This window comes from Tyto alba, unplaced genomic scaffold, assembly GCF_018691265.1.
Source record: "Tyto alba isolate M040663 unplaced genomic scaffold, T.alba_DEE_v4.0 Super-Scaffold_2, whole genome shotgun sequence".
Taxonomy (NCBI): domain Eukaryota; kingdom Metazoa; phylum Chordata; class Aves; order Strigiformes; family Tytonidae; genus Tyto; species Tyto alba.
In genome coordinates this window covers 20,967,249-20,993,444 of record NW_024881282.1, presented here as the reverse complement: position 1 = coordinate 20,993,444, position 26,196 = coordinate 20,967,249, and the positions used below count along the sequence as shown (strand labels likewise).

Sequence of the window (26,196 nt, the reverse complement as noted above, 5' to 3'; positions counted from 1 at the left end):
AGAAAATGCAATTTTTTTCTGAGGTGATTTCATGTGTTAAATCAGTATCACATCAAGCTTGTGTTAGAACATATGAGATTTCAAGGTACAGCAGAAAACCTATTTCCTTATTCCACTTCTAACTTGTACTTTTAACAAAATTATTTTCCAAACATGTTTTGTGAAAAAGAACACAATATTTTAGGATATTCTTTCGTTCAAATCCAACTATAGAATTCATCCATCCCACCCAGGCTATGAAAGTTGCTTTGTCTTTTCATCAGAAGATGAAAGTATAAAATATCTGTTTTGTATTCTGCATGTGCAGTCCCATTTCATCTTTAGGACTACCCAGGAACAGAATGAAAACAACCTGGCGCAGTATTTGAGTCAGCTAAGTCTGTTTATGACAGTTAGTATGATAGAGTATGCACACTCTGTCACTCAGATCCAAAACACTTATACAAGGCATTACCTACATAATCATAGAACGGTTTAGATTGGAAGGGACCTTAAAGATCATCTGGTTCCAACCCCCCCTGCCCCGGGCAGGGCCCCCTTCCCCCAGCCCAGGGTGCTCCCAGCCCCGTCCAGCCTGGCCTTGAACCCTTCCAGGGAGGGGGCAGCCAAAATTTCTCTGGGCACCCTGGGCCAGCGCCTCACCACCCTCATAATAAAGTATTTCTCCTTTATCTCTAATCTAAATCTACCCTCTTTCAGTTTAAAAGCATTACCTTTCTTCCTACCACTACACTCCTTGGCAAAGAGTCTCTCCTCACCTTTCCTGTAGGCATCCTTTAAGTCCCGCCACTATGAGGTCTGCTCAGAGCCTCCCCTTCTCCAGGCTGCACAACCCCAACTCTCTCAGCCTGGCCTCACAGGGGAAGGGCTCCAGTGCCCTGCTCATCTTCATGGCCCCCCTCTGGACCCGCTCAAGCAGGTCCAAAAGAACCTCGACGCAGCAGAAGAGTTTGTATTGCCTAAATGCACACCATTTTCAAGTGGGTAACTACTGCCATTACCTGTTTTCTAAAAGAGGAGAGGAAGCCCATATACCCTTTAGAATTTAATTCTATATTCACTAGTTAGATGACATTGGTATGTATGTAAATATTATAAGCATGTCTGAAGGTTGTTTCTTTAGCCAACAGAGAATAACCCACTTTCATTAATAAAAAGTGTAACTGAACGTTGTGAACCCCATGCATACTGGTTACAGATCTGTTCTAAAAGGTCCAAACAGGATCTTACAGTTGCAGCGTGATGAGCTTGTTGATTGGTGCATGGATTGGTTTTCGGTGTGGGTTGAAACATGACAGCATGGAAAGCTCCATCCCGTAACCACGGCCAGAGAGGCAGGGCTGAGGGCTGGCAGGGTAGCTTCGGCACTTCATGCCCTCACCTGGGCAGGGCACGTACGTGCTCCCTCAGCCACCACGGCTGGCACACTGTACGTATTTCAAGTGCAGCTGTCACATACGCCCACGATCACTGGAATTAATACAGTACTACCTTTGTATAAATCCCAGTAAGGCAAAAAGTGAATTGTAAATCAGTCATAAAAGAACTTTTGTCTCCCTCTGATTCAATAAGAAGTAAGTTCTAACACTTCACTTTCTACCCCAATTATTTCCCTCTTTGTCCTGGTTCAGCTGTGGTAAAATGCAGGGAGTAGAGCAAAAAGCTTGCATGATGGTTGCAAGCCTGTATCCTAAATTTGTTAATACAAACATTGATAAACATCACCAATAGTCTGTGCAGTACATTTTCAAGAGATTTTTTTTTTTTTCCTTGCTTTAAAAATGTTTTCTAAAGATATCAGCAAGTACTCAGCTACCTCACTTCTGCCTGCAGACTGGATACCTGTTTTGTCATCAGAATCACAGCGTATATTGTGATAATTTTCAGTCACAAAGTTTTTCTAGTTTTAGACAATAGGGATTGTGTATTCAAATAAAACTTATATAAATGATATATTACAAAAACGTACTATATTTGAATATCAAATTATGTGCAGCATCATTTGCTTATTTTGCTTAAAAAGGAAGTTTCTGAGTTGGCCAAACAACCTACCTAGTCCAGAGAGTTAGCTGTTCCAGAAGCGATAAAAAATTTCAGTAAAATTTTAGCACCCTTCCCTTCTTGCTTCCTGGCCTACAATTAAAATATGAAATAACTGGGTAAGGAAAAGGAAATTCTGATGGTTAGACCCAACTCCAATGTTCAAAATCTCTGTAATGTACTAACATTTTTTGTTACTGGATGTGAAAAAACTTAAATGCTAAGGAAATTCTTTCAGCTATTAGAAAATCCATGCAGAAAGAGCCTACTTCTAAGATGTGACTAATAAAAAATCAGTACTGAAAGAGATCTGGAAGTACATGTGTCTGTGCACATGCAATTGACACTGGAAGAATTTATTACATTAAATTTTAAAAAAGTTTTTTTCTGATATGAGAGAATATATGAGAAATATATTTGTGTGGGACAAGAGTCCCACAACTTTCAGATAAGCTTTTGAAGAAACTAAAAATCAAAGCACATATAAAATCGATGCCACTGTATTTTGATATCCATTTTGAAGAGTGACAAAGGACTTGATTTTTTGGCACAGGTCTTAAGTATGTATAAGTCAAGCACTAAAATCTGTTGTTTTTAAACCCAAGGTTTAAAATCCAGGAAACTAGAGGCCTGTATTAGATCACATAATTCCTATACAGTGCAAAGAAAAAGATAAACGTAGAATAGAATCTGAAATATCTGTCCCATTGAGTAACGGTGCCTAAAGTCACCATGCTCAGCCTACAGATGTAGAAACCCGGAGAAGGACACTGAACTTTGTTCTTCCCATAAATTACTAAGAGTAGCAGAGAGGGGTTTCCATCCTCTCTTAAAATCCTCCCAAGAACAAAAATCTATGATCTTACTTTAAAATTAAATTGAGGGGGGAGAAATCACGAGTATGGCCTATAACGCCTTTCAGATGCAACTCTTGAAAAAGGAGGTAATGACAGGGTTTCTGCCTGCTGTAAAAGCTTAAGAGCCCTTTGCCAAGAAGCACAAAGACAGCAGATTAATTGCCTCCTCTGCCACATCCATGGAGGTTGTTTTAGCCACTAGGTTGTAAGCTGAGCTTGGTAAAAGTTTATTTTTCTCTACAGTTGAATTTGCCCAGTTGTAAAGCTTCAGCAGAAATAGTAAGGACCCCTCTTTGCATAGCCAACAGTCACTTGAAAGGTAGAATGCAACAAAAATAAATAAACCATACCTGGGCTTGCCCCCCACTTACTTTTTTCCTGTTTACAATTATGTTAAAATATCACTAATTTAGGTTAAATTGTCTAGATAAGGCAATTACATCTGAATGTGGGATGGTTGTTGGGTTTTTTGGTTTTGGTTTTGTTTTGTTTTGTTTTTTGGGAAGGGGTTTGTTTGCTTGTTGTTTTTTTTTTTTTAAACATAACTGTTAGCCATTTCCACATACTCAGGGGGAAACTCTGTACTGTGGAAAACAGAGAAAGTTTATGTAATTAAGAGTGTTCCATAATACTTACACACAAGTGGGCTGAATTATGATTCTGAATTAAGGTGGAAGTTGAGTTGTATAACCAATCCTACTAGTATTTTCTAACTTTTTAATGTTCAACTTTGCAACCTCAGCATCTTTTAAAAAACCTTTTTGGGGTAAGTAATCTGAAATACATGAGATTAAATATAGATTTTAATAATTTTATAACATATAGCCTTAACACCTTTAGAAGCTGGATATTTATAACCAGTTTATTGTAATACTGCAAATATCAAAATTAAATGTCATGATTTACTGCAAAGGAAGTTACCTACTCTGGAACAGTAAGGATGTACATGCAAACTGTAGTATGAATGAAAAAGCTGTAGCTTTGAAGTCTGAAATAATAATAGCTTATAAAAAGCAGTTTTTAATTCACCAATTAAAGCTTAGGGGATAAAGTCAAGCCATACAGAACAAAAGGCAGCTGAATACAAGAACCTAGTTTGTTATATTACTTAATCTGAAACATAGCATCTTCCCTCTTAACAGAAGTCAACAGGAATTAGTCACAGAATACAGAAGACACTCTGAAAGGCTATATTTGGAAAGTCAAGCTCTATTGGTGAGATTCATCTGACCACAGCAAACATCTGCTTCTGAGGGAGTCACTTGGACTTTCTCTACACAGGGATGTGGGGGCAGAGAGGGGAATGCTCTTTTAGGGTGCAATTAATCTGATTTGTTTTAAACACCTCCCTTGTCCATTCCTCTCCACTGAATATAGAGTGAGCCTAAGGTCACCAGCTTATAGATGTAGCCATTATAGACATCCACAGTCAAGAAGGAGGCATCCTTCCCTAGGTTTGTCAAGTAAGGATGCAGGGGTTTGGATGTTTTTGATTATTTTGACTTTCATTTCTCTGTTTCAGTTCATTAACTGTATAACAGACACTATAGATTTTACATTATTTCTGTTGTAAAGATAAAAGTCAATAACAACTGCAAAATTTGTAACAAATGCTTTACAGTGGCAGAACCACAGAAAAGCTCAGTGGTAATTAGCAACTCATATTCTGTATGAAATATAAAATAGTGTGTAGCAAATAACACCAGACATAAAATTATAAGTTTTGCCTACCCTGTGCTTTAAATGAACAAAGGCCCAGTAGGAAATAACATATGCAACAATAAAATAAAACCTGTATCAGAGTAACTGTATATGAAGGAATCTAATTATGGTTGCAGGCCTCAATTCTGGTGCATTATAACTTTGGTAAGTTTTCTTAGAACGGTGGCTTCAGTTTCTAAGAAACATTTAATCAAAACGTAAGAAAAGCTTTTTTTTTTTTTTGATGTTTTTACTTGTTTAGCAGGAATGAAAAAAATAAAAATAAGCTACACTCTAAAAACTTAATTTTCCTCCTTAAAATTAATTAAGGTAGGAGGAAGATTAGGTTTTAGCAAAACAGATACAATCATTCAATGTTGAATTTGCAGTTTCCATCTAACCTGATACTGGCATCTATATGAAACTAACTTCAGAAATCTAAAGGTTTAAAGATGAAGTCAGAGCTACTCACCTTAGGCTCTCTTTCTAAAACAGAGCCAGAAATAGAAATCTCCAGAGAAGCAATTAATCTGAAATAGTTTGAGAGACTGCTTAGTGTTAGTCACTAAAGCTTACCTTATCTGGCTTGCCTGAACTCTTGAGGTACCTAATTCTCTCCACTGATAATCAGTGGGAGTTTGGGCTGATAGCTTCAGTGCTAAGCATTAACTTTTATATGCCTAAATTAGGGTGCATTAATTCCATCCTAAATTTCTATACATAGATATGGTAACTATAAATTACATTCATAGTATGCATATACAATTATGTGACTGGACTTAAATGAAACTGTATTAAAACTGGTGGATACAATCCTTTATTTAAGAAAGCTGTAACAGAGCTAATCTTCTTAAGAAAGTCACAGCCTATACCTCCAAGGCACATGTCACTGCCCAAAATAACACGTGAGATCACTCTACATTGGCAGCATGCTGCTTTAACATAAGTGAACCAGTAAAAGTGAGAACGTGTGAGGCTTATCACTCAAAAAATTTACAGCAAGCAAAGTAGAGGAGAACTGGAAGGATACAAGTGATCAGTAGGAACATTAGGTCTTTCTTCTATTAGGCTGTTTCCAGCTCATGAGGTGCTAGTTTATAATGAATCATTACTGCTAAGACCCTCAGTACACAACTCCTGTTTTAAGGCTGTTGCATCAATACATTCCAGCCCTCCAGGCGATTCCAGTCCCCTGGAGTGATATATCAGTATTCTTTTGCTTGACAATAATTTTCTTAAGAGAAAGCTGGCAAAATGGAAAGTTTCAGATTAGATGGATTCCCTGTTTTCTACTGGGTTTTTTTTTTTTTTTTTTAAACAAGAAAACCAAGAGAAACACAGCCTAAGTATTTTGTAGCCAAGCAACACAGCCAATAGTATCTACCAGAACAAAGCAGAATAAAAAAACCCAACACACTATTGTGCATGTGTTTAGCAGTATTTTATACTCGCATGTCAGTCACAACTTGGACTCTCTGTACCCAAAAGCCATAGCAGTTAACATGTATTTATACCAGAGGCAACAAAACTCAGTGCTGTTGAAGTGGTGCGAGTGCAGCCATTCCCAAAATTAGCTGGGTCATTGTATGAGATAAACTTACACTAGTATTTTCAGCCTGAACACAGAGTAAAAGCATGTTAATAAATTAATGTATTTTAAATAGTCATACATGTCTGTAATCAGAAAATGTCTAAAAAGATCAGAAAAAAAAATACTGCAAAGCTGTAACTACTACTTATTTTTTCAGATTATCCCCAAACACAATAGAGTGAAAGTTAATTGAAAAAATGTTTTGCAGCTTTACTGCAATGTATGCAATACTGGAATAATTTTGATTAACCTAATGGCTTCGTTAAATATGAACTTTGCAAACCCGCTCCATACAATGAACAGATAATTACTTATAGCCACTGCAAGACTGGGCTAAAGGGCTAGCCACATTAGTAAGTACACATAAGAAAAAAACCATAGGAAATAGTACTTCTTCAGTACAGGTCAATGATTAGCCCCTTCGCTGTAACTCAGGAATTTCAAGTTCACTTTAATCTAGTGTAATCGAGCTAACCAGCTCTTACATTAAAAAGTAATGATTAAGTTAAATTTCTTGCAGACATTCTGTACCTAAAACAAACATGCAGTATGCCTCTGGCAAAGAAGGATACTAATTATAGGATTGACTCATAAGATGAAAGGTTGCACAAGTTACTACTAGAAACAAAAGTATGGTAAACTGGTTTGAAAAAACATACTGAAATTCTCATACTCTGCAGCTGAGAATTTCATTTTCTAACTGTACTTAACAGTGTCAAGAAACAAAACTAAATATGCTTGCAAACTGCTTGTTCATGTTTTACATGAAGAAACTAGAAATTAATACAGCAGTTAAAAACTTCATCATGTGATACACTAAGGAATTTTTTAAACTAATAAAGAAGTGAGGTCTCTACCGTGAATTTTTACTGCACAAACCCATGCAAAACTAAGTATTTTGGTCACTCTTAGCTTTCTTTTGTTATATAAAGCATGCTCTTAAAATGGATATTTAAGGATTCATTGCGTTGTCAGGTAATGAATCCCTAACTTTACTCTTAATGCAACAATTCATTCAGTGATTTAAAAGGAATCATAAAAGAAACACATCACCAAGGCTCCAGACATCTGTGGGGAAGGATATACAAGTTCAAAAGTAGTTTTGTATTTCAACTGAAGCTTTCACTGGGATTAGCAGATAGTTGCCAGCTGTGAGTTAGAACAAAGATACGAAATCTGCCCTACACGTTACTGTATAACCTTCTGAATGTCGATTCTGTATAACCTTCTGAATGTTCGATATAACCTTCTGAATGTCACCACTTATGTAAACTCCTACTAACAGTTGCATGAGCTTGTGATGTGAATTCATGAAACAAATGAAATTTGATTAAATTTATTTTAAAATCACAAGTTGACATTTCCATTTTAATTTCAAGCTATACATTTTTCATCATATTGTTGTAAGCTACAAGAAATGTATTTTCAAAGAGATTTACACTGGACTATTGTGTTCTCTCTGAAATACATTAATACATACTTTAGCAGATAAAAAAGGATTACACATAATTAGTGCAATTCTCATGGTGAAACTAGAAAGCCAATGCCTTCCAGTGCAATTCAGCTTGGTCAAATATCACCTCAACTTCATACCATCTACTTAAAGTTGTACTGGATTATGATCATACATATTTTATATATTAAATTTTCAGAGATTATAAACAAATAGTGTCAAAACCCAGTATCTCCATTCCTAATCTATTATACGATTTCCCTTTGTATGATGGAAGACATTTACATTACCTCTACTCACTCAGAAAGCTGCTAGCAATATAAATATTAAATTATTTTCAAAGTAGGGACTGCTATTAGTAACCCTCTGGATTTTATATTAGGGAAGATGATTTTTTAAAGCTTTAAACTTCTAGTATTCAATTTTCCTGTTCCCCCTCCCACTCCCCAAACACAATAAATGAACACTTTTAAGATGTCCAGAAATTACCGTTTGTTTTACATTATCTTCCTTTCTCTAGATTTTCAGTTGTTGAAGAATGTGGTAGGTGCTTATGCTACAAGCTTCTCAGAAGGGCACTAACACAGCTCCCTGTTTACTGTGCGATCTCTTGTTTTTGTAAAATCCAGAAATTCCTTGTCCAAGGCCTCTGCTACTGTCAGCATGGACAGAAATCAGTCATCAGGGTCAAAAGGATTTAAAAGAGATAATAAATGGCAACATTATTCAATCTACTGTGTTCACTTCAGAAACCAAACTGAAGAAGACACAATTTTAATCTTATCATGTATCTTAGTAAGTTGATCTTTAAAACATTATGAGGTTTGCAATAACACTTTGATTTATAATTCTGAAATTACTTTTAGCATCCAGAACACATATGGGCCACATTCAGTATGTTACAAGTATGTAATAGATAAAGAGAAATTTTCTGTTCTCAGAAACCTGGCCTTCAGTGGCCAGGAAGGAGTGCTGGGGTTTTTGGTAGCAGGGGAAGGGGCTACAGCAGTGGCCCCTGTGAGAAGCTTCTTCAGGGCTCCCCTGGCTCCAAGTCGGACCCAGCTCTGCACCAGGGCCAAGCCAGTTAGTGACGGTGGCTGCGCCTCTGCGAGAACATATCTAAGAAGGGGAACCTGAGAGCGGGTTGGGAGTTGTGGGGAGGACACCGATGCAAACACCCAGGTCAGCGGAAGGAAGGAGGAGGAAGCGGGGAAGGTGTGCCGGAGGTTGAGCTTTTAAACATTCGCACTGTTAGGTAGCTGTCAAGCAGGACAGTTGGCGTTGCAATTTTGGAGTCAGGATCCTGGGCCTATTTGGTTATTTAATTTTTAAGTACTTCCAAATATTGGCAAGGCTAATGCTGTTTATACTGAAAGCCTTCACCACTAGCCCTGTTCTTTTAGTTTTTACCTTGAACTGGGTTACTTGAAACTCGCTCAGTGAAATAAAATTTCACTGTGCAAAGAAGAAATCTAAGTTAGATTTGAGGTAGCAGGCACAAAATAAGTGACCCTGCTTACTATCGTTATAAGAGCATCAACAAACATCAGGAAATTTCAAGCACTTATTAGAATTGCCAAAGTTTTTCAAGTTACTATTCTTTAACTATAGACTCAAATGATAAACCTCTCCTAACAGAGCAGACATGCTAATACTGGATAACTTCTACAGAAGTTACTAGTAAGTGAATCAATTCATTAGAATAGCCTCCACATCTACAGTTTTGCAGCACTAAGCTACATTACATGCAATTGGAAATCTTTCTGATAAAACCAATTTTCCTCTGTAAAAAGTAAACTGAATGGAACAAAACATTTAAGGACAGTGCAAGAAAAGTGGAGAATAGTCTAAAAGTTTAGACTGACTGGAAGCCCTGGGAGCTCTGGCTTCCAAATTTTGATTCCCTGGCAAAGTGTCTGTCTGGCTACACAGAAACTGTTGCATTAAGTAGCACCCTCTTGCAATGTAATTTCAACATATTTTAAGCTAAATTTTCTTCTATGGAAAATCTGTAGGGTTTTTTTGGTTTTTTTGTTTTTTTGTTTTTTTTTTTTGAGGAATAGACTGGATGGTAGATAGAAATGCGGGAAACACTTCTGATCAGTTCTGTTTACTAACTGTAATACACATTGAGTGATAACAAGCTACATAATGAAGTACTTCGGTAGATACAGGAACAGAAATAAGAGGTACAGACAACAGGAGTTAGCAAAAGTAGGTTGGGAATATTTCTATAAAAAAGGCTATTCTCTGAGCTAGGCAAGGAGGAAGTTTTGGAACATGAGTAAACTATGCAATGAATCTAAACTTCCATTAAGTAACATTTCAGAACTACTATAACTAATTTTAGCGGTAACATCTCTGTTATTAAAAGAAGGAGAAATTTGCCCGTCCTTTGTTTGCAACTTCTTGGTTTAGGAGGGGAGCCCAGCACATAAAGCAAATTCAAAACAGGAAGAAAAGGAGCTGTTTGACTCCAAGTCATACATGAATCTTCCCCCAGTGGGTCAGAAGGACCACAATTATCAAGGACAAGGAATTGAAAATATTTAGGTTGTCTAGGTTAACTCTTTGATCTACGATGAGCGAAAGAAATAAAATTGTAATAAAACTTTATAAGACATGAATAGCAATTCCCATCTCTGTGAAACACCTAGCCAAATTTGTTTCAGACTTTCTGAAGATAAGTTACTCTATCATCAGCTCACATATGGAAAATATCAGACTAACTTATTACATTTTTACAAAAGTGTACATTTCAGTTATGAGATAATGGAAAGCTAATGTCTCTGTAATAAAACAGTACTGATATTTATAAGCTAGTGATGCTATTAGCTGTAGTTAAATTAGCTGTCACTTATGACTTTTGTGAAAGGTTTATACACTATTCCAGCTGCTTTCTATCAGAGTGTTCAACATGGTAAAGAGGATTATAAGAGATACTGAGAGGTAACCCCAAATTGGAAAAAAATACTGAAATAAGATGGACATATATATATTGGAATAGAACCAAATAATTAAGAATGGTTTCACTTGTTACATACTTCCAGCTGCCAGTTGTCTCATATGCACATAAGCAGCCTACCTTCAAAGGCTGCTTTGCATTAGTAATACAAAGTTTACTGTATAAAGCAACCAAATAAAAATTTCAGAAAAGCTTAATAGCTGGAAAAACAGTTTCTGGAGCCTGAGAGCTTTCAAATCACAAAATTCCACTATGTAAACAGAGGAACTAATGTGGAATTGAATGTCATCCAAAAATTACTCTCAAGTTAAAATGCTATATTTATGTGTAATGAAATAATGTAAGAAACTCCGGCAAAGCTGAGACAGTGGGAATTTTTTTCTTTTACCACTAGTGAGAGTATTTTACAGAATACATATGTAGCCAGAATGCTTCCAGCCCTCCCCTTACTTTTAATCATGTATTTTGTTACCCCACAATATTCCCCTTTAGACTGTAATTTCTAGGTTTTTATCTTCTTTGTTCTGAAGTATAGTCCTTGCATACCCAAAATAGCCATTACATTCACATTAAAGTTTACAAACCCATAGATCCTAAACTTGTAAATGTAAATAAGTAGCTTTATACCAAATCTTACTTTTTCCTATACTAGCTACTTTTAACACCAGGCACAAGGAAATACCACCAGATTTTACTCCTTAAATAGCACCTTTCATTAGTGAAGCAACATACCTTGTAGATTTAAAGAGTGAGACTCAGCTGCAGTTTAGGACACTTACATTTAATTCTCAGAAAAACAATTCTGTAAACATACAGAAGCAAACCAATAAAAAAAAAAAAATCCACAGAAGGAAACTGTTAAGGGAGCTTTGCAATCAGTCTTAGTGGAGGTAGTCAAAGTGTTGTAGAAGTTCCTTAAAGAAACAAAATTTAAAGCAGATATGGACACCTCACGTGAAAATATAATGTTTTCACTGTGATTTTCTGTAAGTATTCTATCTCAACAAGCTATACTCTTTTATTCCTCATCTTTTAAGAAACTGTTTGTTTTCTGGTTTGAGATATTCTTTATATTTGAAACCACTATGTATTGGGTTAAGCCTAGGAAGAAGGGAGGGGGGGTGAAGGTGTTTTAAGATTCAGTTTTATTTCTCATCCTATTCTGATTTGATGGTAATAAATTAAACTAATTTCCCCAAGTTGAGTCTGTTTTGCCTGTGACTATAATTGCTGAGTGATCTCTCTGCCTTTATCTCAACTCACAAGCCTTTCGTTATATTTTCTCTCTCCTGTCCAGCTGAGGAAGGGGGTGATAGAGCAGCTTTGGTGGGTACCTGGCATCCAGCCAGGGTCAACCCACCACACACTATCACTGAAATCAATATCCCAAAACATGGTTCATGAAAAAAAAAAAAAAAAATAGCCATTTTAGACTCAAATGCATATTTATTTCATATGCATATGATGTTACAATCAAACTGTAGATATTTCCACTGCTGTAACTTATTAAACAAAACATTTCTGCTTCATTGAAGCAAAGAATGCATTTATTTCCTGGAACATGCAGAGGCTAGTTTCCCAAGCTTCACACAGAGTGGCATCCTGCCCCCATCCTGTTTCCCCCACCTCAGCTTCCCATGCTCCTTGCTTTATGTCATGAAGACAAGCAGAAGTAGTCCTGGAGAAGGAAGAATGAGTTTGGCTGGACATACTATTGTTATTATTATTAATTTTTTATAAATATAATAGTGCAGATAATGACAAAAAAAAAAAAAGTCAAGGCTGTTCCTTTGGAGATAGTTTGGCTGCAAAATGCTCTTGGCGCCTGGGTGTTTACTTCCTCTCCTGACTCTCACAGTTTATTCCAATTTAACTGTTTATACAGCCAAATTCTAGACTGAATTTGCACATAACAGGGGAACACCACTGACTGTAGATTGGTCCAGAAAGGAACAGTAATGTAGAAGTGCTGGGAACTTTTTTTAATACAGCTTGAAAAACTTTAATGTCACAGGTGGTTCTGTGTCGTAGAAAGCCTGTCCAGAGGCTGAAGGATTCTGGTGACTGATGCTGTTCTGCATTTTGAGCTGACCAATACAACAGCACTTGTAGAAACAGCTGACACAGCCAAGCTGATAAAATAATTCTATTGCTTTAATTGTAATTTGTCATCTTCTTATGACCAAAAGAAGATAAGGAGTATGGTTTCTGATGTTTTTTGTTTATTTGCTAAGACAGACTAGCTGAAAACATAATATTTGCTCAAAGAAAGCAATATCATCTTTGAAAAAAATCTTCTGTTCCTGACCCCAGCCTTTCCCACATCTCTCCTTCACTTGTGCCATCACAAGTGCTTTGGGGTTAACAAACTCATTAGATTTAAAAATAACCTTAAGAAGGGAGTTATTTTATTTCTTTTTATATCATGGATAGATTCACAATCTATTTTACTGAAGAGTTTCATTAACAGTTTAAGAATAACACTGGCCTGAGCAGACAGGAGAGTGAACTCAGCAAGTCTAAATTGGTACTGAGAAAAAAGAATCACTGAACTGTACCTACATCACTGTTTCTCTGTTGAACAGATACCAGTTTGGGCCAGTCTACGCTACCTTCCATTTCAGAAATTACATCTTTGATTGACTGGATTTTCACTTTAGTTCCCAGTTCAAAGGACCCCTTTTCTGACATTCAGCTGAGAAAAAAAGTGTCTTCAGGTAAGAAAAATGTCTTCAGTTTACAACGTGAACAGAAATAATAATTTTTAAAATATGCTTTCATTTCTAATGTTTAGATGCTGACCCTGTATATAGAATTGGTATTTACAGTTTATTTACCTGAACTAAGCAAATTAAAATATAACTATATCATTGTGTATTTAATTTTCTGACATCCTAAAAACACACATAAGTCATTGTGTCCCCTTTAAAGTTTACACAAAGGTGATAGCAATTCTCCTGGCCTCCAATGCTCTCTTTACTTGTTCATTATAGAATCCTTTCAACTTTGCCTCTAGCAATTCACAAACTCATTTTTCCATGAGTAAATATTTAAACTAGATCTGGTTTAAAATGTCTACAGAAAGAAAGAAGATAAAAGCAAGCATTTAGATTTATAGCTAACCAGGTAATAATCAACGGCTACTAGTGCTGAAAACTTCATCCATGTCTCAGCTTTAACATGAACCTTTAGTCCAGGTAGGGGGGCTGTGAGCTTTTGTGCCCTTATGGTAATGTTCTTAAGCAAACAGATATTGCCACACACATCACAGGACAATTAATTCATTGAAACAGGACATTTAAACTTTTCCTTTTCATCTGTAATATAAAAGAGTTAGCTGCACTAATATTTGACTTTCTGTTTCACGGTGGAAAGAAAGAAGGATAAGAAAGGCAGAGAATTGGAATTAGTCCTCTGATCATTGAGAACTTGCCCCATACACCTAATGGTTTGTCTCCATTTAACTTCAGGTAATGCAGCCTTAAACATCCTAGCTATCAAAAAATATTCATTATTGAAATAAACAACAAACATTTTCAGCATTAGGTGAAAAAGCTTCCTTTCACACACTGTTATTTATACATCTTTGTAGAATCATGGTTTTGATGTAATCTTAAAACTGAGATTATTTCCACCTATTTGATGTTAAGTAAAACTCAAATAAATTTCAGTTCATTTACCTACTACTATAGGAATAACTTCCTAGGCTGTTCTGAGACAGGCATGTACACTCCTAAACTGAGACAGCTTATGTTAGAGACCTGAAAAACCAAGATACAAATTCTGAACAGAAACCTTTTGAAAACCACAGTGACATATGATAATAGTACTTCATGGTAGTATTTGTGTTACTTAAGATTTTAATGTTTGGTTAGTATGTAAATAAAAAACGTTTTAATGATTTCAAACTTTTTAGTATTGCTTCTGTAAAAGCTGGAAATACTTGCCAATTCTCACAACTTGCCAACAGAAATAAGAAAAACAAGCAACTGTTAACATTTCTGTTATTTAGTCAAAGGCTTTGTCACAGCCATGAGATTAGGGAACAAAAAAGTCTTTAATCTGGATTTACCATTGCAGTTCATGCCAGAGAAAGTGCTCTTCTCCACAAGGTTGTCTGTTGCCCACTTAAACTTAGTAGTAGTTTCCTACTGGTTCTATTTAGGATCAAAGCTTGGGCTCATTTACAAAAGCCAAATCTCCGTAAACTAAACAATTCTGAGTTATTTCAGAAGACTTGGTAACCGTTCTTTCACCATCTTTTAAAAATCAAAATTTCTGATTTTGGAAAGGATGAAAATACACATATGAGTAACTACAGCCAAAGGAGAAAGATAAAGGAGGTAATTTCTTCTTCTTCCCTGTCTTTGAGTGCACTAGAGAGCAGAATTCATGTTTGAATAGCATGCTTTCTTAGAAGGGAACAAACAAGAAGAGAGGAAAAATTGCATAAAATACATTTATTCTGATCTAGGATCTCTGACTCATAATACTGTTTCACTTGGATTTCACTAACTTTTTTTTTTTTTTGTAGATAAAGAAAAAGTAGAAACAAATGAAGGGGATAATACTTAATTTGTCCAGTTGGGGGATTAAAATAAATGTACATATGAAATTGTTTGTTTGGATTCAAAGTCTGTCTAGAAATGCCTTCTGCAACTCATGGAATTTGAAGTGATTTGCTCCAGTAAGTCAAGATCAGCATTACATTCTTGGCACCAAACCCCACAGTGTTTGATATGAAAAACATACTTTCTCTAAACACTTTTAAGATATTGTGCTGTCTACACCACAAAAACAGTTGAAAATATTGGAATTTACTTTCTAGGCTTACTTTATACATGGGCAGGAGGAACTGCTGCAAACATTGTAACTTACTTGACTTATTCCTTTTATAGACATCTAATTTACTAGTTTTCAATGTTGCAATTTTTGACAATAATGAAATTATTCTGGTTCAGAGGTATATAATGAAATTCTCTCAAACCATAAGAGAAATACACAGGAAGACACATTTATAAAAACTTTTACTATTAAAGATACTGTCTGAGAATCTGGCTTTGTAAGTTTATTCCCTAAAAGGCACTAAAACTAGAATGAAAACAAAACAAGGATGTTTGGCTCATTTGAAAAACAGATATCTAAACAATATATGAAATGCTGAAGAATCCTTATTTCATTAATTTTAATACAATATAAAACTATATAAAAGTATTATTTTAACACACAATAGCATATAGTTGTGTATATTTTAATTTAGCACAATTAAAAAAGAAAGTTTATAAGAAACAGTGTGTCCTTATTAGAGTATCATGAAACATTTCAGAATCTTGAGAATTCATTCTTTCTATAAACAATTGTTTCTATTTGGAATAAGGGAAAAAACCTCCCAAAACACAATTTCACAGTTACAGAAACAAACAAGTAAACCCAAGGTTTTCCACAAGATTAGGTTGAATCAATTTTATTTTTCATATTATAAAGTAGACAGTAATAAATGCAACAAGAATAATTCACTCCTTTTATTGAATTAAAAATTTGATGGGATGTAGGCCATTATTAGTCTTCAAAGAAGTAGTAAAAAGGCTTCTGTTGCAGAATAAAGAGGTTTTCTCCTTTTAGAGAGATTCTAATCCTCTCATTGGCCAAAAATAGAGAAACTGATTACTCATTTCATTCTTAATGTATAAAGTACTATAAATATATTTATCTATATTGTTCTCTCTTATTGTAACCTTAATACAAAAGTTGTTTTTAAAGGTATCAACAAACTACCCCTTTTGGTTGTCAGGAAAGAATTGGTACTCACTGAGGCCTACTTGATAGTAGGTAGAGGGTCTAGGGAGGCTGCCTTTCTTTTGCATTAACACAAAAGATAAATTAAAAATTAATATGACAACATGACAAGTGGACTCAATACTCCCTAATCATGTGGTATGACAGGAATGTTTATCCTCAAGTGACTGGTCATATGGGGGAATTTTGTAATGATAGTGCTGGACCTGCTAAGGTGTATTAACAAAATCTTTTACTAACAATAAAATAAGTCTTTAAAAGAATCCTTCATAACTGTGACTATCATTTTTTGCCAAGCTTTCAAGTTAAAATATAAAACATTCTAAAGCAAAAAAGTTAATTCTACTCTAACGGAAGGAAAAGAGCACTTACAGTGAGGCTCATAGGGAGGAGGAGGATCACCACAAGGAACACACTCCATATCTTGAAAGCCTCCAAGCTTAGTCTTCCTATAAAATCTAGAAGATAAAGGAATGAAAAAACAGTTAATCAAAACCAGTTACTTGTCCTCACAAAATCAATCAGGTGCTTTAACAAAATTTTATATAACTGCAAACTTTTGTCAATCTGTGTCCCAATACAAACTATCAGGGAACAGACAAAAATAAAAGTAACCAGAAGTACATTAGATACTAATAGTACAGCAGTAGATTTAAAGTAAATTGAGGAAAAATTCTAAATCTGTTAGTCCAAATGCATAGTTGCTATAATCTTACATTCACATAAGAAATGAACAATTCTGGAGATTTCAGACAGAAATCAATAACCTGTTTTCCACGCAAATCACAACATATATGACAAGTATGATGAACTTACATTATGCAAGCTTATTTACACATTTAAAAAAATAAAAAAGTGAACTGATTAATCTACAAAGCTCTCCTAAAAGATACTAGATACTACAAGGCAATTATCACCACTAAGTATATGATGGACCAGACATCAATTCTTTCTAGTTAAAATCCCTAAGATACCCTCTAACTCTGAGAAGGAAAAATCACTCATAAATTGGTTCATTTATGTACTTGTACAGAAGGGCATCCTCCCTCTCCCCCAAAAAAGTTTTAGCGTGCCATGTGACAAATCTTCAGAAAAAAATATTTTGATTGTTTTGTTGAACAGCAAAACAGTAAAAATTACTTTTCAGAGCTATATTTTAACAACAATCAACCAATTGACTCTTCCTTCTCCTCCAGGAAGATCTTCACTATGAACCAAAATCACAACATGCGTGGACTGTAAATGCAAATTAACAAAGTGACCACATGAGTGCCAACCTACATTATCCAATTCTCCACTTTGGTTTCATATCCTCATTTAAATGCATACTTTAAAAATTCTAGACAGCAAGAATTTCAAGGTATGAAAAAAATGGATACTGCACATAGAAGTATCAGTCAGATGGTTTAGATAAGTAATAGCAATGGGAGGCTATAGCAGTCACAGGTGAATGATAAAATAAAACTCTAAAGCAAACTAACCAGTCAGCTACTCATTCCTAATTATTCCTAATGCAAAAACATTTTAAAAAGGCTGTCGTAACCAAGGAGACATTTTATTCTAAAGATCCTTCAAGAACGTTACAATTGAGTTTATGTTTGAGGAGCTTATTGACTACAGTGACAGGCAGATACCTATATTCCTAGACCAGGGAGCAAGAGTAATACCAAATGAAAAAACAGAAATTTATAGTGTTATATTTAAAATTTATATGAGAGTATGACATCCTCTAATGAACTTACCTACAACTGCTCCCTAACCAAGTAGGTCTGTCTGTCTTTCAACCAGTCATTAGTACTATGCTAGAATCAATAGCTGTGGTCTGTTCAAGATGAGTACGCGAATTAAGTTTTTTCTGTGGTTGTAGTGGCACATTAAATAAAAAATACTAACTCTACTGATGTTAAATTACTAACATTGCAAATACCATTAAAGTATGAAGACTCTATCAGCTAAAGCAAACAGCTTTCCAACTGCTCAAGAAACACATGCTTTAACAATGTGAACAGAAACAGATTCATAGGCTCTAAGACTGAAGGGGCCACTGTGATCATTTATTCTGAATGAAATGTGTTAATATTTGTTTTTAGCCAACATGCTCACTGTAGTGTTTTAAAGCTGAACAATAGGGAATGGTATGTTGGAAACCTGTGCAAAACAGCAATAAATATGATGGCTGAGAGGTAAAACATTAGCTAAACCACTTGGCTTGGCTAAGTATATCCTCCATTCACTTAGGCAGCATCTAAACTGATGGACAGATATGAATGATGGCATGTTCTGAAGTTCTGTTCCTCAAAACGTCCAGACCAGATGATCTGTGATTCCCCTACCCATGACTCCGTCCCTCCTCATGTTTCCAATTTCCCTGACAGTAAAAGCAGGTTGTGGCAACAACTCTTATTTTAACATATACTCAACACATATCTAGAATACATTCTAGACCATAATACTAAGAAGCATTCCCAGGTCCCCCAGTTTAGATTTACTGTTAATTCATGCTTTATTTTGGCTTCTTTTTTGTTACTTTCTCATCTTCTAAAATGTAACTTATATTGTTTACACCACAAGAAGAAATTTTTCTCCCTGCTGAAAGACAAATAAGCCCTACAACACATATATATTAATATGCAATAAGAGCATAAGTCAATTAACCATGTGGCTGCAGATCATATCAAAAGTAGTTGTGAGTAACATCTAATGCCTGGGGCTGCACCTTCTTATACTGTGACTTAAACTAATATTAGTTACCAGAGCTTTACTAAGTGTTTTTAAATTAAAAAACCTCACTTCTGGCTTGAGAGGAATAACTGTAGGAGATTCAACAGTGTTCAGGTATTTGGTAGCTGGTATTAAAAAAAAAAAAAAAAAAGTATATAAAAATAAATAAAATAAAGTGGCTGAGGAATATATAGGAAACAAATGTATGAACATTTAAGCATCTCTGAAATACATATCCTGAAAATACAAAGGTTGTTACAAAATGCAGATCAATTCTCATAACCTACTCCTATCAAACTACCAATCCATAATTCAAAAAAGTATCAGAAATGCCTTTTAACAAATTCATGGCAGGCATTTATAATAGTGGACCTTGGTCACAACGTAAATAACAGCCTCTTGAAGATCTTAACACTTAATACTACAAACAGAGATTAGCAACAGAGATCTGGCATGACTGGACAACAAACTACGCACAGGTCTTGATTTATAACAGCAGTTTCAGTGAGTCTCCACACTGTTACAATTTGTTCCAAAACAATTCTTTCAGATCCATTTATGATTCTCAGCTAGGATCATGCTCTATGACTTTGCCAACATGATGAAGGAAATTCAGGAGCATAAATCACAGTCATTACTTTTCACCTAAAAATATATGTGTATGAGAATTATCAGGCATTGACCTGAGGAGGGGAAAAAAAGCAAGTAACACGGTCAGTCTTCAAGAAGGTATCTGTCTATGTTTCCAAATGTTTAATTCTTTATAACAGTGAAGCCACCAGTAACACTCAATATTTTGAAGTATTTTGCTTAGGCACTGCATAGACAATACTCTCATAGATCAGGTAGGTAATTATCAAACCATTTTTATGGATGAGAGAATTAAGACTTCAATTCTGAAATTACGTGCTCAAATCATACAGTAAATTATTGGCAAGTCCAAGACCTAGGACCTTCACACATGCATAAAGGATACAAACTTTTATCTGAAAAACACGAACAAGTAAATGTTAATGCAAGTTAGTTTTGAATTTGTTCAAGTTTCATCTTCAGAAATGGACTTACCCTGGTAAACAGTCTCCACATAGTGCATTGCTGGTGGCAGAACAGTTGGCCTTCTGAAACCGGTTAACTAATGCACAATCCAGACAAGGCTTGCACTTCTGAAAGCCCCAGTCTTCCTTGAATCTGTTTGGTCTGCATGTCATGCACTGCGCATCCTCCCCATATCCAAAGCCGCATTCCTGTAGGGATTAACAAGCAATAGCAAGCTATTCAGTCACTGAAAGAGTGAACAAGAAGAGAATGCTGGGATAAAATGAAGACCTAGTGTAATTATTACTGAGAGTAGGTCTTTCTAGAGACAAAAGCCATCCTTTTAGCAAGTTCAAATGTGTCTTCCACTGCTAATAATCTCCCTTACTTCTATAAGTAATACTTAGTCATCCACTTTATTCATGAAACCACTGTGTATTTGAATGATAAAGGGCTTCAAGGACTCCCACAGTTTCATTATTACTAGCTTATGGTAGAATTATTGAGCTGTCTGTTTTTTAATTAGGTCAGTCATGTGAAAGTGCAGAAACTGGGACAAGTGAAGTATAAAGGCACTTACTCAGTTACAAAAACAGCAAAGAAGCACTTTGATATTAAGGTTCATAGCTAAGGTGAACAAAGTTAATTGCCGAAGAGAGTGCACTGATCTTCAAAGGCTTAGAATTTCTGTTACCAAATAAAACAGAGCTGGTTAATGACCATCAGCTAGGCATGAAACGTTGCTTAGCCACTAACAATTTCAGAAAAATCAACCCACTCCAGTTCTAACAGTTCTTAAACTGTTGGAAAAGTTTAATAGCTCTGCAGATCACACGGAGGTTCGATATTTTACTATACAAGGAATATTGTTATGATTGGATATTTACCTCAAATATAGCTGTTTAAAGAAATTATTTCCATTCATTTGCAAAAGGACACCTAATACAACTCACAGGTTGCAAAGAGAAACACTTCACCCAACAACATGTAATAGTTTAGGGACCAAATTCTATGAACTGACTATCAAGAACTATCAGTCTATTTCATTTTTATGTCACTATTTCTTAAAGTTATCAAGTTACTGAGAGTTGCTATTCCCTTTTCTCATCTGAATATCCCATTAATTTTTTGCAGTACTTTGGAGCTAGATTGGAGGTATTAGCAACACACAGCAAAACAGCAAGAGGAATACAACAAATTGCTGGAAAGGACTTATTGAGAAGGGAGTAGGTAAGGGTCTCCTCCTCCAGTATGTGGTCTCAGGGGAGGAATCACACATCTTCCCAATGGGAAAACTGCAGGAAATCTTTAACTGGGGCAACTTAACAGAAGGATTCCATCAGTTTCCACCACAACACATGCAGGTTCAATGCATATAAATAACTTTTTCCTAAGACACCTAAGCAAATCTGATGTAGTAAAAAGCTTTGAACCTTACAAAGGCACTCAGGATTCGCCAAGGTTTTGCACTGAGAAAACATCTATGGAACAAGCTATGGGAAGGAGTTGGCCAATGTGTATTTTATAATGCCTCTAATTTGCAACGATAAAGTAACAATAAACAATTTAGAATGTCCAGTAAAATACATCTGAAGAATCTTCAGTTTTCCTTTATGTTAAGAATATCTTTACTGTCCCTTGAAGAACAAGTACACAGAAAATTAACAATTCTAAGAAAGCAACTACAAGTGGACACTAAACATATCCTTCTTCCTCTGTCTCTAGACCCAGGAATTTAAAAAATAAGTTTTAATTTTTGCTTTGTTTTTTTAGTCGAAATGTAGTTTCTTACTGTATCCTATTAGATTAGATTATAGAGATTAAGGAGCAGACATACAAATCGTTGCAGTTAGAAACAAAAAAAAGCATACTATAGTTTCATATGTTGTACAGTGCACTCCTCCTGTGAGATACTGACCCTAATAAAGCTGGTAGGCCAAAGGGGATATTATTTATTTATTTATTTTTCAACATTTTCTGCCATTTAGTTTCAAACCTACCAGTTTCTGCTAGGAATCGATGGCAAAACAATGGAGGTTCTGGCAGCTGTATTTTATGTCACCTAAAATATCTTACTGTGTTCATTTTTACACTTAATTTAATTATGCAATTGTAAGACTGTATACAAAACTACATGTTTGTCACCAGGGACTGGAATCAGACTAACTTCTGTTAGGAGATTTTACTCTTCTGAAGTCTAAATAAACTTTTTTATTGAATCTTATGATTCCTTAACACATTCTGTCTAAATACCTACTCTTTATTCTTTCTATTTAGATCACCCAAACAGCAGTATTATAGGATATTACATAGCTCAGTCAAACCACGTATATTTGGATCTTTTGAAAAATCACTTGGAATCAGTCCCTCCCAAGTCCTAGTAAACTTTCAAATATAAGGCTTAAATTAACTTAATTATAAGTTTTCCTTTCCAGACTACCTTTGAAGTTTCTGATCAAAAACAAGCAAACATCAGGAAATAAAGCCAGAATTAAATGCCTTCAACTCACTGGCCCAAACTACCAAAGCCTGAGTAAGTTGTTTCTAGCTCTATCAGATCTGCTTTGCTATAGCTGGATGTATGGACACATCTTGGTGATCCTTTGTAACGTGGAATGGTTTACTCTAAAGCTATAAAAATGGTGGATACAATATAAAGAAATCTTCTTCTCAAGGAGTTTACAGTCTCCCATCTTTTCAAAGATGGCTTCTAAGTCCTTGCCAGGAATTCTGTAGATATAATCCATAACAACTACAACTTTATGTATGTGGTTTTTATGTTCACATAATATTTAAGGTAGTTAACTGCCTGGCAGGTGCAAATAAATATTTAAGCTTGTAAACCAGGCAGAACTTCAAACAGATCTGTACTCATAATTAACCACGTTCCCAAAACTGAAGGATGTGATTTAGACGATGGATTCAAACCCTTTGAAATCTTGGACTTTATAATTTAGCAGTTCAGAAAAGATACAAACAGTTGACTGTTCATCTTTTATCAGTACATGTGCAAAACTGATGTGCACCAATTTTTCTTAGCTCTCTGTTTATGAAGTTGTCAAGTTATGTGACTGATGAGATCTGAATAGTTCCCAGTTCCCCTCATCCCTTCTATCCTCCTACTCATATTTTTAAAAGAGAGCTCATCTACTGTGGCAGTTCACCTCAGGACTGCAGAAAAGAAAAATAAAACCTGTAACCTCAATTAGCTAGATTTAGAAAAAACATTTTTTATTTTTGTGCCAGAGGAAAAAAAAGGCAAGTAAATATATGCTATATTTCTCCTACTGTGCAATGGACTGTGAAGAACACTTAGCCCACTCTTCCCTTTCCACTTCCCCTTTTCAGTGCTACCACCATCAACAGTACCAGGTAACATTAATGAAAAATTTCTCTCTCAAATGATACACAATACAAGCCATGAAAACCCAAAGGCTAATTCAGAAAACTGTATTAAAATTAATTTTAAAAAAATCCTCAAGATTTAAATGCACTTCTATTTTCTAGATATGTATACAGCTTTCACTATCACAGTACTGTGACATGTCACTGTCTTTAATGTATGTATGCCCAAAACAACTTTGTTCAGAAGTGACTTTCACTAAGGTATCAAGTGAGATGACTGGTCAAGGCCACCTAGGAATCTGTAGCAAACTAGTTAAGTAAACTCCTAACTTAGTTTCAAGCTAAAAAAATTAAAAGCATACAAGAATACAGACACTTCTTAAAGTACTACCTTGACAGTGTTAACATTTGCTTTCAGTATATACTACCCAAACACTGATTCAGACAGAATGACTAAAAGTATAGCAGACTATAAAGGGTAATGGAGTTAAGTGGTATGGTTTTTCCCTAAAAGTTGAATGCAACACAGAAAGTAAATGAACAGTAAATCAGATTTTAAATATTCTTTCAATTAAAATAACCTCATTGTTCATTTAAAAATGCTTTCAGGCATTATTAAGATCATAATCTGCAAGTACATTTTAGAATTTGTTTCTGCTTCCACTGAGTATCCGCAACCTACATAAGTCCCTAGACAGCACAGCACAGAGAAGTTCCACTTAGGCCACGATGACTACAAGTATGTTTGGGTAGTCTCAAGAAAAAGCCTGCCAGTCATTAAGACACTTAATTGATGTGAGGTCATATAACTGGTTGCAGCACTACACTGATGCTGGGAAATGAAGTTTTCAGTAATACCTTTGAGTATATGGCCTTGTTAAGTAGTACAGAGTTTTAGCCTCCAAAAGTACCTTAGGCTGTGGATCAGCCTCCTCTAGAATCCAATAATAAGACACATCTATCAGCAGAAGTCTCTGAGCAAGACAGGCTGCAAAAGTGTGCAGCACATGTCAGATTTAGCTGCTGTGGCAAACTGCAAAGTTAATGTCAGAAAAGTTTCATGCTCAGTAAGATCTGACATGCCTACATGCAGCTGCTCCAGCTTCCAGGACATTGACCCAGAAACACATTAGCCTCTCCTGAGCTGAGATACGGCAGGCTGCCCCACAAGCAGCTCTCTTGCTCTGAAAAGTTACAGACGGACTCCTAAACATGGTAGCAGCTGGTCTCCATAACCTCACTGGGACAATGTCAGACACAGCAGACCACCTTTCATGTTCTGTATGAGGACTGTTACATTCAGGATTAGTTCCAAAGAGTCCCTTCCTGTTCAATTTGCAATTCCTTTTCTGAGTCAAGATGCAGCTCTCCTTCTCCTTTATTGTACACCTGGTGCAAGGAAGCAACCTATGCCACGTAGCCCTGCCTTAGCAGCCATGAAGCTGCACACCTCACAGGCTGCTCTGTACAGCAGCAGTCTGTTGGTGACAGTACCTATCATCATGTATTTGGTGGCAATGCTGGCTTAAAGCACTCTCTCCCTTTCATCTCTGCTTTTTCTTCTTTGTCACACATTATCCTCAATTGCATTGATACAACTGATTATGAGGCTGAGTTGTAAATCTGACCACGGGACTGATTCAGGTTAAGCAATCAGCTCAGTGATCTGTTCTGTAGTGCACCCTAAAAATCTGCCATGTCAGCATCACTGCACTGTGGAAAAAACTCACTGTTGCCAAAACTGTCATTTCAGTGTTTCTGAACTACAACCTCAGATGGATTCTGTTGACAAAACAATCTAGAATTGCAGTTAAAGTTCTGAGTTACAATATAATCTTGATGGGGCTGAGATATGGACTGCTTTTTCATATATAAATAAAAAAAAATACACAGAAGCTATAGAGAGTTATAGATTTTTTTTTTTTTTAAGAAGCAAATTATGGTGAAAGGACTACTGGAAGGACTCTCCTTTCTGTACTGGAACATTTTCAGGAAAAGGCCGAAACCCAAACTATTCCAATTTATTTTTTCTGCATTAATTGTGATTTATATAAATTTGAATCATATATAAGGTTTGATTTATATAGAAACACATTACTGGTAAGATAGGACAAAAAAGGCTCTTACTATCAAGCCACACCAGTGACTATTCAGACACTAGCAACTTGAAGCTCTTAAAGAATGAAAGATATTAAACCACTTAACTACATGATGCTTTGCTTCCTAGTACTGAGCCACATTAAGCAAACACTTCCTTCTGAATCAATACAATCATTTTAGTCTCCCACCCTAGAAGAAAACACTACCTAAAAAAAAAAAACAACAAAAAAAAAAACAGACAAAAAACAACCCCAAACAAAAACCTCAGACTCAAAAGCAAACTGCTTCAGTGGTTCAAAGGCTTCACAAACATATAACAAGGAAACATGTTTATGAGAAGAAAAGGCTATACAGTTTGTTTGTTTACTTTTTTTTTTTTTTAAACGAACAAATAGAAGCAAACAAACAGGAGAAGAAGCTTTCACTCCCTTCCCCATCAATGCTAAATTGTTGATGCAAAAACAAAGCTGGCTTTATGGTGGCAGTAAGTTAAAAGTACTTTATAAAAAAAATACAATCAACGTAAGTGATCAATGAATTTCAGTTCTAAGCTAATGCAACACCTGCAGTGCTGCTGTTAGAACAGCTAATA

General features: G+C 35.6%; 1 protein-coding gene across 6 annotated transcripts in view; it reads right to left on the bottom strand.

Moving 5' to 3' along the window:
* The window catches only part of TNFRSF19 (TNF receptor superfamily member 19), a 64,068-nt gene that overhangs the window by 16,280 nt on the left and 21,592 nt on the right, over positions 1 to 26,196 (bottom strand). For all 6 annotated transcript variants that reach the window (XM_042793216.1, XM_042793218.1, XM_042793215.1 and 3 more), the window contains 2 exons: positions 20,190 to 20,368; positions 16,776 to 16,861 (listed from right to left, as the gene is read on the bottom strand). In XM_042793216.1, the coding sequence (XP_042649150.1) occupies positions 16,776 to 16,861; positions 20,190 to 20,368 (265 nt within the window). The remainder of the gene's footprint in view (positions 1 to 16,775; positions 16,862 to 20,189; positions 20,369 to 26,196) is intronic.